The sequence below is a fragment of the Phlebotomus papatasi genome, chromosome 2, assembly GCF_024763615.1.
Source record: "Phlebotomus papatasi isolate M1 chromosome 2, Ppap_2.1, whole genome shotgun sequence".
Classification (NCBI taxonomy): domain Eukaryota; kingdom Metazoa; phylum Arthropoda; class Insecta; order Diptera; family Psychodidae; genus Phlebotomus; species Phlebotomus papatasi.
Window position 1 is genome coordinate 45,042,765 of NC_077223.1, and position 14,439 is coordinate 45,057,203.

Genomic DNA, 14,439 nt, shown 5'->3' on the forward strand with positions numbered 1-14,439 from the left:
ATACGCAAATTGAGTGATTTTAGATAATTTATTCCTGGGCAACTGATACTCGAATTGCTGTCGGGAATGGATTTTTAGTTACTTTAGTCCTTCATTTACTTGGAAAAAATAGTCCTACAGAGATGAAAATACATTTTTTTTGTTTTATTGCTTCGCGGAAGATCATGCAAAATTTTTGCTCAAAATGGCGGACGGAAAATTCAACATCCCGTCGTCGAATTTGTTAAAATTGGCCTTCATCCTCTTTCCTGATTTGAATTCTAGTTGCCAATTTGTTTTATTGGATAGTTACCCTATCTAAATCAATAGAGTTTGTAATCAATTAATGCACAGAATATAAATTCAGCGACCGTTAAGAAGTGTGTTTGACAGGGGCTCCCTGCGCCCCTGGGGATCTGGGATCATTGACATGCTCTTCATTTTCTCCCACCGCTCCCCTACCCCTCCACAACCAATATTTTTTGGGATTACTCAAAAACGCGTCGTACTATTTTTATTTTTTGTTTTTGGTTATGTTTTAGAAGTTACCCAGGTGAACATTTCATACATATACGAAAATACCCTTGAATAATCAAGTTTTTTCAAGGTCGAAGAGGTCAAAGGTTTAGAAGGCTATAGAGAACATTTCTAAACCGAATGAATCAACATTCAGGCGCGTTGAAAACGTCTTGGAATTTAAGGTAAGATTGAATAACTTCTAATCGGTGCTGAGCCGGTAATGAACCAATTATGAGCCAATAACTAATGTTTATCCGAAAATCAATTTTATTACTCATAAGTTATTTTTTGATTATCTTTTAAATGATGTATGAATCGGTTTAAAACGGTTGAATGTAGAATTTAAATGTCGAGTTCGAGCATTTCGCAATGCGTGAGGCGTTTTGCCACCCCTTTTGTAAGGTATAATAGAACTTTCGAGTATTTTTACATAAACATCCCTCTTTTAATACATATTATCCCAAAAAACCTTTGAGACATGTTAAAATTTTAGATATATTTAGATAAGTTATATCATTTGCAGTTTAATCTAAAACAAGTTTCGAAATATCACAAAATTTGTTAATCACATCATAAACTAATAATTTTATGACTTTTTGAAATCTGTTTTAAGTAAAAACTTAAGATTTTTGCACGCTGTCCATAAGTGTAGCATTCATAAAGTGTAGACTTCACTCTATAGCCTACAAATCGGTAAGATATTTTTTGAATCTTTTAGCCCTTTTAGCAGAGCACAGCACCAATTTCATGGATACAAAAAATCCATGAAGTATTCCTTCATTTACGTCGTGGTATAGATGAAATTACATTATTTTTTTATAATCCAAAATTTGATATGGGCGTGGCCTATACTGCCATGAATAGGGTATTTCGAACTTTATTCAGATTGATATGTTATGACCAGCGCACAATAACTTTTATTTGTAAACATGTTTTCAAAATTTCCCATGAGAATGAGCGAGATGACTAGATCAAGATCTCGCACTCACTCTCATTGAAATGTCAAAAATATGTTTACTAAACAAAAGTTATTGTGCGTTGGGCATTAAACATCAGTTTTCTTCGAGAATATTTGCGTATGTCTCCAGTCAAAGATAGATGCCTGCTTTGTATTGTTTAAAATGGTTTATTCTAAAAGGTATCTTTTAAGTTGAATAAAGGAAATCAAATATTTTTAACCAACGATTTTCTTTTAATTTTTAATAACACAATAATAATAAAATGAAATAATTGTTTTTTACCGTATGTATCAAATTGTAAAAAATACTTTTTTTATTTTTATTCAATATTACCCCAATGTCTCCACTTTTCAAAGAATATTTTAACAGCACTTTCTTTTATTACGAATTTGTTCTTGGAATTACATTTTTAATTTAATCCTACTTTAAGCATTTCCTCAATGTTTACAATCTTTTCACGTGGCTTTCCTGATTTAGATCCTCTTCTTACTTCTTCCTGATCAATCTTTTCCCATCCATTCCAAGAAACAACATCCTTCTGCGAAAGATCAATTCCTGGTTTTGTTTCCTCAACAATCTTCTTGTCTCTAAAGTCATCACAGATGATTTGTCCTACTGAAAAAGCATTATTCATCGTGGTTAAAATAACTCCCGTTGGTCCCGTGGCTAACCATCCTGAAACATAGAGCCCTGGATCAATTTCCTGTGAATTTTCCTTAAATACCCTCCCATCTTTGTTTGGTATAACACCCTTTCTGTGATCAAAATTGAGCGTAGAGTCCTCCCTGAGAGAAGTATATCCGATACTGGTGAGAAGAAGATCCGTTGGAAGGCTTTCTGTAGATCCTGTAGCAACAGCACTATCTCCTTTGAGCTCATTAATCGTCAAATTCAGCAAAAATTCCTCTCCTTCACGGTGAACACTTTGAGGAGATCGAAAGAATATTGGCGAGAAAGTCTTTCCTGAGGATTCTACAGAAGACTGTTTCGATAAACTGTCCAGCATCAATTCTGTCAGTCTTTTCCTAGGTCTTGCCAATTTAGTAAGACTCTCTGGAATGCCTTCAAAATCTTCCGGACGCCACTTTGTGGAACATTGTGGAAGTCTCAACATCTCCCTAAGTTCTTTGATTGTAAAGGCAGCTTGAAGGGGTCCTCTGCGGCCAATCATTGACACATTCTCCACACGACTCGATGCTAAAAGATCCAAAGCATACTCCGTGATATCTGTCTTTTTGAGCTGATCTACAGGAGACAAGAGAATCCTTGCTACATCTACAGCAACATTTCCCTGACCAATAATTGCCGCATTTTTCCCTTGCAAATGACAAGAATTTACAGCATTTTCAGCACCTGGGTATCCATTGTACCAAGCTACAAATTTCCTCGCAGACAGGATACTCTTGAAGCCTGCATCAACGGAAATATCAAGACCCTTGTCAGACTCTGCTCCATAAGCCAGCACCACAGCATTGTAGTTCTCCCTCAAATCCCTTAAACTATAGTCCTTCCCGAGAGCCACATTTCCCAGGAATTTCACAGCTGGATGGGAAGCAGTCTTAGTGAATGTATTGATGACATTTTTCACTTCCGGATGATCTGGAGCTACCCCAAATCGCACCAAACCAAATGGAACAGGCAACTTCTCGAGAATGTCAACACGGCAATTTTCCAAGTGTTTTACGAGATACTGGGTGATGTAGAAACCTGCGGTGCCTCCTCCGACAACACAGATTCTTTTAAGGGCTAATCCACCTGATGACACAACCATTTTCCGTCTTTTTTATGCAAAATATCTTTCGGCAAAAGATTTACACAACACACTTTGACATCTTCAGAAATGAGAGCCCAATAAAAAGTTTATCTTGCTACGGTAGCCACACAAAATACAAGAAACTGCTTCAGACATGTCCGAAGTAAATCTTAGAAAATTCAACATGACTTCCTGTGTTTCCAAACTGAACTGCAGTAATTTATTTTAATAACATCCTAGCAAAATGCTCGATCTTGGAACTTAGATGGTAAGTATTTTCTCCCAAAAGTAATCTCTCATAATTTACCAATAATAATAAAGTTATTTTTAGACTTTAGATAGAGGTTTATTTGACGAGAGAAAAGAAGTCATAGTTTTCATGAATAGAAGGATTATGTAGTTTTCACTTCGATAAGTTTTCTTAAATCACCGGTTTATAATCGTTTAAAACCTACACGGAAATAACTGAAAAGATCATCCAAAATAGCTCAGGAGGGTTACAATTGAATCTCAGGTGAAAATTAATTATCAGTTCATAACCCGATTACAACAAGTATAGACTTGTCAGAGAATCCAAGACCTTTCTAAATGAACCCAAACATATACCCATCCGGTTAAGCAATATGCCTCTAGAGATATTTTAGCCTTTGACCTTGAAAAACCCCAATATCAGAAATTATTCAAACGTAAACGTAAATATAACAAATTTCCGTGTAGAAACCTCTTAAACATATCCAAAAATAAAGAAAATATCGCAAGCATTTTCAAGTACAGTGACCGCTCTCTAATCCGGATCGGCGTAATCCGGACGAGTTAACGACGGTTACATTCAAAATAATTTTGAGGTCATGTATGCATGTGTCTAAATAAAGTATAATAGCATACACAGTAAAAAATAATTACTACGATTATCGCGTTTAATAGGAGAGCATCGATAATTGTAGTAAATTTGCAACGATTATCGTAGTAAGCAAAGTTGAAAAGCAAGCAAGTCGAATAGCAAACTAAGTTGAATTTTCCTTCAACAGTTGCACTGAAATTACACAAAATATAAAAAGAAGAAGAAGAAGTTCAAACGAAAAAAGTTGAAAGTTAAACTTTATGCTGCGACAATCAGTTGAAAAATTATTACGATAATCGAATTGATTCTTTTACACGCGATAATCGTGGCAATTTTCAATCAGTCAGTTGAATGAAGTGTATGCCATTTTGTTGCTTCATTTTATTACTATTATTTATAGTAATATTACTACTATTTATTGCAATTGGACCATTATCGATCGTTGAATTTTATAAATTCTGCAATTTAATTGATTCGTTTTCAATTGAAAGTTGATTTTTTCAGTGATTGTTATTCGAAATTTCAACTAGTTCCAGTGCAATAGAATTGGACTTGCCAATTTCATCTTGTTTTTACTGTGTAGAATTCTCTAATTGTCTTTTTAATCTTCTTTAAAACTCTTATTCCAATTCTACAAAAAAATCTTGTATTATATTTTCGAGACATTGAACAAATTCAAAAAATTCATCCGGATTACGAAGCGGACATCTGCCATATTGTCTCCCAATCATCCGGATTACAAAGCGGGCACTGTAATCCCCAAAAAGATAGTTATGGAGGGGTAGGGGTGGGTGGGAGAGAATGAAAGTAATGTCTCTTCCTGGACGAAACAAACGGGTCAGACGGATCAGACAGATCAGACGGATAAATAGCATGAAATAATTTCAAATACGATTTAGATGCTAAACTATGATAGATAGCGACAAATAGCGTCCTTGGTGAATCCCTGATCGCCTATCCATTTCCATTTTGTATTTATTATATAAACTTTTCGTCGCTAAATTACACAATGTACTAACTTTCACTATACAGTAGACTCTCGCTAATTCGGCTACTTAAACATCGGGCTACTTTTTAATTCGGGCAGCAATTAAATTTGAAAAAAGTTTGTTGACATTTTTCAAGTTCGATTATGATTATCGAATGAACCAAATATGCTCAAATTTGCTAAGCTTTGTCTCAGTTGTGATGTGATTTTGCATTATTGAGGGGCTTTCGTGAAATTTAGGATTAATATCAGCATGTAAACTTAATATGAGTATGCAGGTAAACAAAAAATCGTTGCATTTCAAATAATTTGATGCCCGAATTTCTCTCTAATTCGGGTGACATTTCGATGCCAAATGCCTGAATTTGAGAGAGTCTACTGTAATTTGTTTCTAATGTCAAAATTATTTTCAGTAAAGCTTCAATAACAGTTGATCTCCTTAGAAATTCATGGCCTAATCGCCTAATGGCCCCTACTCACACACTAGAGAAATTTACAGTAAACACATAATAAATTTTGTTTTGCAAATATGTTTTTAAAGTTCAGTGAGATTAATTAAAATATAGATCTAGTCATCTCTATCACTCTGATATGAATTTTTGAAGATACGTTTACAAACAAAATTCATTGTGCTTTGGGCATAATAAAAATTGAATTATAAATAATTAAGTATGTCAGAGAAAACCAATATTTGCGATCACATTTCGCTTAACTTTTACTGGGTTTTAGCATGTCATGTTCACTGGGATTTAAATGAGAACATCTTCCCCATTATCTTATCATCTGCAAAAATCCTTTAGAGAAATTCCATTATTTTTATATAAAGAGACAAGAAAACTAATTGTAGAATATTACGCATTAATCGAGTGCTGTAATAATAAATTTTCCAGAAGAAATTTACGCAATATCCCAATATGCCACTAAAATGGGTAAGAACGCTAAAAACATTGAATTTGAATCCGAGGAATTTAATTTTCTGACTATCTTTTTCTATGCATTTGGGGAACTTGAAGTGTATATTGAAGCAATCGCGTGCTATACAGTAGACTCTCTCTCAATTGGGCATTTGGGGTAAAATGTCATCCGGTTTATCGATAGATTTGGGCATCAAAGCCTTTGTAAATTCCACAAAAAGCGCTGAATTATAAAGAATCATGATAAAATAGGAAGAACTACAGCGAATTTGAGCAAATTAGCTCCATAATTAAACGTGAAAATTCTCAACAAAATTTTTCGCCCGATTGAAAAAGAGCCGATTGAGCGAGAGTCTACTGTAAGTTGAGAATATTTCCTACTGCTTCTGCAACACCCACTCTACACAGAAGCAAATTCGCGATGCTTAAGATTGTAATTAGGGGAAACTGGGACACCACCAAACACGGGGTACCACCAAACACTGCGATTTCTTAATTGGATATGTGACTTTAGAAGAAAAGACTTATAGAAATTTATAGACATTATAGGGATGCTTGTTCACTGAAGAAATGGTTGAGATAGTCCAAGTAGTTTAGAAATAAAAATTCGTGTTTGGTGTTTGGTGCTACCCCATGTTTGGTGGTGCCCCAGTTTCCCCTATATTACTCAAATTTATGTAATAAGAAATCTGGTACATAAATATGCTTAGTTAATTTCTCTATCTATGAATTTATAATTCATTATGATAAGTAATAAATTAAAATTCGTCGTTAATTCGCGAATCTTTCGCGAAAAAATCTTTTATCAGACATTTCTTACGAATTATCCCTATGTCCGTTCCCTTCGCTTTTCCTCCGCGATCCTTCAGATATTTGATTTGATGGGATTGCCGATAGCCTTTGCAAGAATTCCAAAAATTATTTTGTATAAATTCTTTAATAAACTGGAAAGCAAAACATTACGATAACCCCAAGACAAACTGAACAAATACCTCTGTTTACAGAGTTTGGTTTGAAATGCAAAAAATAGAAGAGACTTTACCTCATTTTGCGTTTAATTTGCGACACGGGGGAGAACTTCTTCGGGTTTTCGGCATTTATTTCACAATTCACTAAGTTCACTATAAAATTTTATAAGGGATCACTAATTTTAGAGCTTAGTATTAGAAATTATCTTAAATTGAAGACTTTTAGTGAGTTATTTTCCTTAAAAACTCACAAAAATAACTCAAAAGAAAATTTTCACAAGGATCCCGTTTCGTTGTTTTTATAAAAAACACTTCATGGCCATCTGACGGAAATTTTTGTTATGAGAAATTCCCTCCAAAAAATTCCTATCCATGCATTTTTTCAAGGGAATTTTAAATTTAGATAACCGTTAATGATACTCTGAAGATCGAATTTTCACCATTTCCACGTTTTACTCTCGCAACCAATCAATTGAAGAAAGAAAATAGATTTTAATAGTGTCACACGCAAGACATTAAAGTACACAGGGGAATGGATGTCACCTGTTTCACCTGTTAAAATACTCTTCGTCACGCTTCTGTTTGCACAAACTTCTAGAGTCAATCGTGCTTCCCATGTGTAGCAATAGCAACAATTTGTCCAAGAAAACATACATTTTCTTCACACTTACCACTTTTTCTACATTTCTGATAAGAGATGACACGGTGGAAAATACTCGCGATGCCATTCTTCGCGTCAGTCGCAAACGTTTCTCCGTCCAGAACATTTTGAACTGTTTTACCTAAATTTGTTAATTTTTTTGTGGTAGTGAAAAAATCAAAAAAAAAACTTGCGATAGTAGAAAAATTTGCATTACAGATTGTGAATTACTTTAGCCTTTCGTGCAAACTTTATCAGCAAATTCATTTAAAAAAAAAAAGGCATTTAAAGAGTTTGTTCGTTAGGCTCGAGTCATCCACGTCTGCAAATCAACGATCTTTGAAAAATTCTTCTCGATGTTCTTTATATTTTATTCAACATTACGATCATTGCCATTTTTCATGTTATTTCTCTAGTGAATGTTTTTTAAAAGTTGAATCAATTATTCATATCATCATCTTCACATTTTGGCTCAATCTTCTGCTCTTGCTTCACAGACGGTGGCCAATCAATATCAATGTCCATCACATCGAGAGCCAGGATATCAATTTTCTGACCAATAATCGATGCTAAACTTGGTACAGTGCGCCCAAATTCTCCATGGACCAATTCTTTGACGTACGTTCCCGCCTGAGTCTGGATGTCGATCACCAAAAGATGATTGTGGTCTGAAAGATAAAGAGAACAACAGGCATTCACAATTATTTCAAATAAAATGTTTGCTTTTCCAATAAGTTGTTCTCTTTTATCATTCGATAGAACAAACATCCTCGTCATAGGAGATCGTATGGAAATTGCCACGAAATATTGATCAACAGAATTCAGATTATTTTTTTAGCAAAGTCGTATGTGTATAAAAATTCTAAAAAAGACAAAATAAAACCCAAAGGATAGTTTACTAGTGATAGTAAGAGATACTAGTGATATTATAATTTACATTGTAATCCAAGATTTTATAAGTGAAACTAATACTTTTCCGAACTTCAATTCATTCACGGAAAAAAATATTTTGTAAAATAGTTCGTAAATGTTTGTGAAATCCAACTAGCGGACTTTACGAAATAATTCGTAAATTCGTAAAAAAATTTCGTTAAAGTTTGTACTGTTTCACAAACATTGTAACATAATAACTTGATGAACATTTTTTGGTCTTCTACAAACATTAGTTCGTAAATGTTCGTAAAATTTAGTAATTTGTTCGTAAAGTTTTGCCATATAAACAAAAATGTGCGATCAAATGTTTGTAAAAGAAAAAATTCTCGCCAAATGATCATGTTACAAACAATGTTTGCAAAAAAAGTACAAACTTTTACGAACTTGTTTGTAGGTTCTACGATTTACGAGCATTTCGTAAACTCCCAGTGAGAGAATTCACAAACATTTACGAACTATTTTACGAAATATTCCTTTCTGTGCAGTTTGGAATCGCTAATAGCGCTGCTGTCAAGCTTTTTTTAATTTTAAAGTTCTCTAACAAATTGTTACAAATTTCCACAAATGTTTTGTATCATTTTGAATTAATTGTCTGAACACCCTGAACATGAGCATGTAAACCGTGTTAGTGCTTTATTTTGATAAGATTTCCAACAAAATGTAAAGCGTTATCGACAAATAGGTCAGATGACACGGATTAATTTCCAAAATAATGAATATCTTTCTTATATCGTTTAATCATTAAATTATTTAAATTTTTCCTCAAATATTCGTCCATGAGATTATAAAAATAAATTTTTATCTTTAACTCTTTCGCGTCCCACTTTTATTCAGCAGATGAATTCATGCAAAATTGAGTTTTTCCTAATGCTTTATGATCAAATATAATAGTTCAGTGAGGAAAAAAATTTTCCATCGCGTGAAAATTCGGAAAAACCCCGGGTCATATATGACCCTGTTGTCCTCAAGGGAAGTGTATTTACCATTTTCAAAATCTATATCACGGGCTTTTTAAGAGTTTTTTGCTTGAAGTTATTAATTTAGCCAAAACCATGGCAAACTGGATTGTTGTGATGAACACTGTACTCCTGGTGTTCAAGGAATCTTCCTGGTAATCCCTTGAAGAGTCACTGTCACAATATTTTGAGTGGTATTTGGTAAAAATAAACTTATCCACATATTTATTCACACACAATACAATTGCACAATATGAGACGCTTGCAGAATACTCTAAAATATTGCAAAATATGTTATAATTCATCAGATATAAGATGAAATGTCCAGGAGCAAGATGTCCCACCTGCATTTCACAAAGAAAAACAATGTCCCAACTACATTTCGCTGCAGGTTTGGGACGAAAACACTGTTACCCTTGGGGACTATAGGGTCATATATGACCCGGAAAATTCTACACGCTTTTTTGGAAAATTGAGAGTAATTTATTATATCAAAATATGCAATATACAATCTTTGGATATTCTATTTTGTATTTCTAAAGAACTTTTTGCTGAAAAAAATAAATGAATATAAAAAATTTTGAAAAAGAAAAGTCATTTCACAAAGTTCGAAATTCGTGATTTTTGATCTCAAATATTTTCTTTTCCTGAATATCTGGAGTCTTGAGAAAATTAGCCAAGAATCTTACATCCTTCTATTATGATGTCGTGCACAAACCGATAGATTTCAATTAATGTAAATAGTCAAAAGAAATTGTTTTTTCCCTGGGTCATATATGACCCTAATGACGCGAAAGAGTTAAGTGTATACTTGAGGAGAGAAAGGTGAAAGGAATTATAAATAAAGAAACACTCTTCTGAGAAAAAGAGAGTGAGAGAACAGTTGCGGTTTACTAGATACCCAAACCACCAGAAATGTAATTATAAAGCGGTCATCAGACTAGAAGTTTAGCCCAGTTCCTGAAGTTTTAAAAATCCTAAATACCAAGTAATTTTCTTGTTTTGTTTGTGAATCTAATTATCATTTTATCCTTAACATCCAATAATAAGTCAAAACCTTCTAATAAATCTTAACTAATTATAAATTCAAAGGACTTAAGCCATATGGCTAAGCTTTATGTCAGACACCCGTATGAGGCCAAACGGGCTATCATTGAGAGTGCAATACCTCCTAAGTGGAGCAACAGTATGTTAACAATCTTTACACTTCAGAGCCTTCAGAGATTTAAATATAAGGGAAGAGCACCTCGGATCGGAATGTTAAGAGACATACTCGATATTTAGTGGAAAATATAAGCCTCAAAATACTATTTGGTATTTTTGTGTATGCTAATTAGTATATTAGTGATCAATTTAAGTATATCTGTGCATTTGAATTTTAAATTTTTACAATAAATTAATAAAAAATAGGTTTAACTGCAACTATGTTCTCTGTACCTCGGATCGTCACGAATTTAATCAGGTGTATTACGGAAAATTGGTTTTATAAATTAAATCTGAGCTAATGTACTGCATTCTTGTGAGAATTAAATAGTAAAAAGTAGCTAATAGTTTTTGAAAATGCATTTGAATTGCTGCAATCATATGATAATATCCTGACGATCCGAGGAACACTGCCGATCGCTGGTACACTTCCCTTACATTTTTAATAAACTAAAAATTGTCCAAATCGATTGAGAATTACTTTCATTAGTTTTTTTTTAATTTTTTTTTTCAGAAGGAGATAAAGGTCATGTTAATGACCCATCAGGCTCGTCATGAGTCGATTTATGGGGGAGGGGGGAGCTATGAAAACCCCAAGTCGCTATCTCTAATAGTATTCTTTAACATAACTTCATGTTTCATGCGATTTCTGATGACACGCTGTTTGTCCGATCTTGGAACCTTGGGATCTTAGGGGACCTCAAATAAGTTGAGCCAAGGGACCATTTACATGAGCTTTATTCTTTTCCACTTATCACTTTCCCTTCGAAAATTATTTTATTTTAATTGCTCGATTGCGCATTGTGCGATCTTTCCGTCCATATACGAAAACTGTTAAATCAATTGTAATAACGAGTTCTCAAGGTCAAATGTTAAAGAAGCTTTAGCTAGATAGTATACCGTAGAGTTCCTCAAATTTGAACCTTTGGGGGGGTGTAGATGACATTTCCCACCTTTCCCACTGCTCAAATTTGAACAATATTTTCAAAAACGTAACGGAATTGATGTGAAATTCACTTTCCCTAAATTAAGAAAAATAAGTTTAGAGAATAATATCAATGTAATTTATTGTGAAATAAATGGAATTTGATGCGGAATTTAATATAATACGATAATATTTAGGAAACACCAAAGAAAAATGTTTTAATTCAGACTCCATGCAAAACTTCCTTCACATAACCTCAAATTTTACATTTTGAATTTGAACCGTCGTTCAAATTTAAGGATGAGTTTAAATTTGAGGAACTCTGGAACTCTACTGTATTTCTGAACCGGATAAGGTGATATTGTTTGAGCCTTTTCGAAAGGTCTTGGAATTTATGACAAGACTGAACTGATTTCAATCGGTTTTGAACCAATTATGAATCAGTTCATAACCGATGACTAATTTTTAATCGAAATTCTATTTTATTACTCCTTTCTAAGATATTTTGGGTAATGTTTTGTTATTTGGGCGGACATTTCGCCCTTATACGAAAACAGCGTTGAATCATTCTTAATAACGAGTTTTCAAGGTCAAAGGTTAAAAAAACTATAGAGAACGTATTTCTCATCCGAATGGTATAATATATGGGCTCGTTGGAAAGGTCTTGAAATTTCCGATCAAACGGAACCGGTTCCAATCGATTGTGAATCGGTTATTGACCGATTATGAACCAATAAGTAAGTTTCGTTCGCAAGGATAAGTAAGTAAGTAAGTAAGTAAGTAAGTAAGTAAGTAAGTAAGTAAGTAAGTAAGTAATTTTCGTCTGAAAACCAATTACATTAATCCAAAACTATTTTGGTCGATCATATGAGTGATTTATAAATCGGCTTACGAACGAGTAATCGGTAAATGATTATTCAAGTGCTTTTGAAGTATAGCATCGAAGTCACGAACGAGTTCGAACATACCGCAAAGCATGGGTCGCTTTGCCACCCTTCTTTTCATGAATATGGTTTTTATAGATTGAAAATTGCAAAAAGAAAGAATGAGCCTTATCTAAAGTAGGAATATTGAGTAATGTGTGTCTGAAGAAAATCGTGATCCCTGGATTATATGTGTTTTCAGGTAAATCGTAAAAATATGTTTCTCACCTGTCGACAGCCTTGTCTTCACGCTGTAGATCACTCGAGGTCGTTTGATGAGCGGACGCCGATGAAGCACACGAATTGGCGTGAGTTGATCCACTGTAAACTCCGTCACGATGTTTAATTTATGCAAAACAGACACGTCTGCTGGGAATTCCAACAGACACAGAGCCCTGTACATCTTCCTCTTATTCTCCTCACCCTCCTTAATATGCACCAATTGCCCTCGATCCACCGTCTGCAAATCCCTCACAGCCACCGTACCCGATTTGGCAATCTGAGATTCAATCTGTGCCGCCCAATTGGGATACAATTTGCTAACCCGACAATCGGAAACTTCAATGACAAAAGGTCTCCCTCTTCCCAGGCATCTCACATCTACATCCTCCCTTCCACTGGCTGAAAATTTCACCTGACCCTGCTGTCCATACAATGTCCTGTTGGTACTGCAAAAATCTGTCTTCTGCAGTTGCTCCATGATCGTTTCTTGCACACTGTGTAGCACCATTCTTTCATCATTGAGAATCCATGGTGTCTGACTCAGTTCTCTCGAGAGTTTTTGATACCTTCCGGCAAAGAAGACAGTTGGTCCAACAATGGACACATTGCGGACGAGATGTTCTCTCGTATCTCCTGTGTACCATGCATGAAAAAGCCAGCCAGATTTTGCTGGAATGGCAAGGATTCGATTCCACTCTTCCTGGGACAGTCTTGAGGGCACAAAATACTTTTCCACAGCCGTTCGGTTCACTTCAGTTTTAAGTTTTCTGAGGGAAATAGGAAGAAAATTCAATTGCTCAATTTAAAGGGAAAAAGTGCTACTCACTTGTTCCCTTTCACTTGCTGAAAGCATTGGGGTTTTATTTTGGCCAATGCCTCAGCTTCTCTGTCATCAAAGGAATACCCATAAGTGAGGGTGATAAAGACCCCTTCCCTATCGTACTCAGCCTCAAGTTTCTCGCTCAATTGAGATACCAGAATGGACCTCAAAGCATCTTTAATAGGAGTATCAGGACGTTCCTCTTTCCGAAGAGAAAGAAAGGATTAGCATTTTCTTCAGTCAATTTGAGACTAAATTTCTCACCTTTACTGATAAGATCACCAAAGTGGTTTATCAACTTAATCCATATGATCATCTGCCGGATATCCAATCCAACTGGAAGGATGAGTGACAGGACAAACTTGTTGCAGTTGTACTGGAAGAAATCATCACTTTTGTACACTTTCCACACAGCATCATAGATACAGAGTTCAGAGAAAATATCCAGACATGATGGGCAGGACACAGCATCTGCTTCCAGCAAAGGTTCCTTGTATTCCACGTCGGGTATCACAATCCCTTTCTTAAAAAAAAGTTCAGAGAGAAAATGTTTACCCATGTTCAACAGATTTTGATGTAATTTTACCTTTGTCAAAGAGGATTTCACATTGATAAACTCTGCACCATATCCCTTCAAGTATCTCAGGCAGCATTCAAGGCAACAATCCTCATCTCTGAGGAAATTAAAGAGTCTCTGATTAAAAGATCCCATTTTTGTTTATGTTTTCCACGTGAAACTCCCTGTTCAAAAACATAACCTAACTTATTTTATCATTCAGATGTCCGTTAAGATTCAAAATTATTTTATTTTTCAAAGTTGCCTGCCTGATACTCAGCTGATAGGAACGCCGAAGGCTTCGCAGAGTGCAAATTTATCTCACATTTCGCAGTTAGTT

The 14,439-nt window shown here is 34.7% G+C and overlaps 3 protein-coding genes across 4 annotated transcripts in view; all 3 read right to left on the reverse strand.

Annotated features, from left to right (window-relative positions):
- Positions 1–7,447, reverse strand: part of LOC129801226 (myosin heavy chain, muscle) — a 92,533-nt gene extending 85,086 nt beyond the window's left edge. The window contains exon 1 of one of the 2 annotated variants that reach the window (XM_055846109.1): positions 6,996–7,447. The gene's annotated coding sequence lies outside the window, so the exon portion shown is untranslated. The remainder of the gene's footprint in view (positions 1–6,995) is intronic. The other variant, XM_055846108.1, reaches the window with a different exon arrangement.
- LOC129801235 (NADPH:adrenodoxin oxidoreductase, mitochondrial) lies at positions 1,602–3,301 on the reverse strand. The gene has a single exon (XM_055846118.1). The coding sequence runs from the start codon at positions 3,226–3,228 to the stop codon at positions 1,867–1,869; it is 1,362 nt and encodes a 453-aa protein (XP_055702093.1). The 5' UTR covers positions 3,229–3,301; the 3' UTR covers positions 1,602–1,866.
- Positions 7,448–7,914: 467 nt separating the features above from the next.
- LOC129801232 (putative tRNA pseudouridine synthase Pus10) lies at positions 7,915–14,392 on the reverse strand. Its single transcript, XM_055846115.1, has 5 exons — positions 14,130–14,392; positions 13,808–14,066; positions 13,550–13,745; positions 12,730–13,490; positions 7,915–8,229 (listed from the first exon to the last, which is right to left on the reverse strand). Exons 1-5 carry the CDS (start codon positions 14,253–14,255, stop codon positions 8,000–8,002), a joined length of 1,572 nt encoding a protein of 523 aa, XP_055702090.1. The 5' UTR covers positions 14,256–14,392; the 3' UTR covers positions 7,915–7,999.
- Positions 14,393–14,439: the final 47 nt, after the last annotated feature.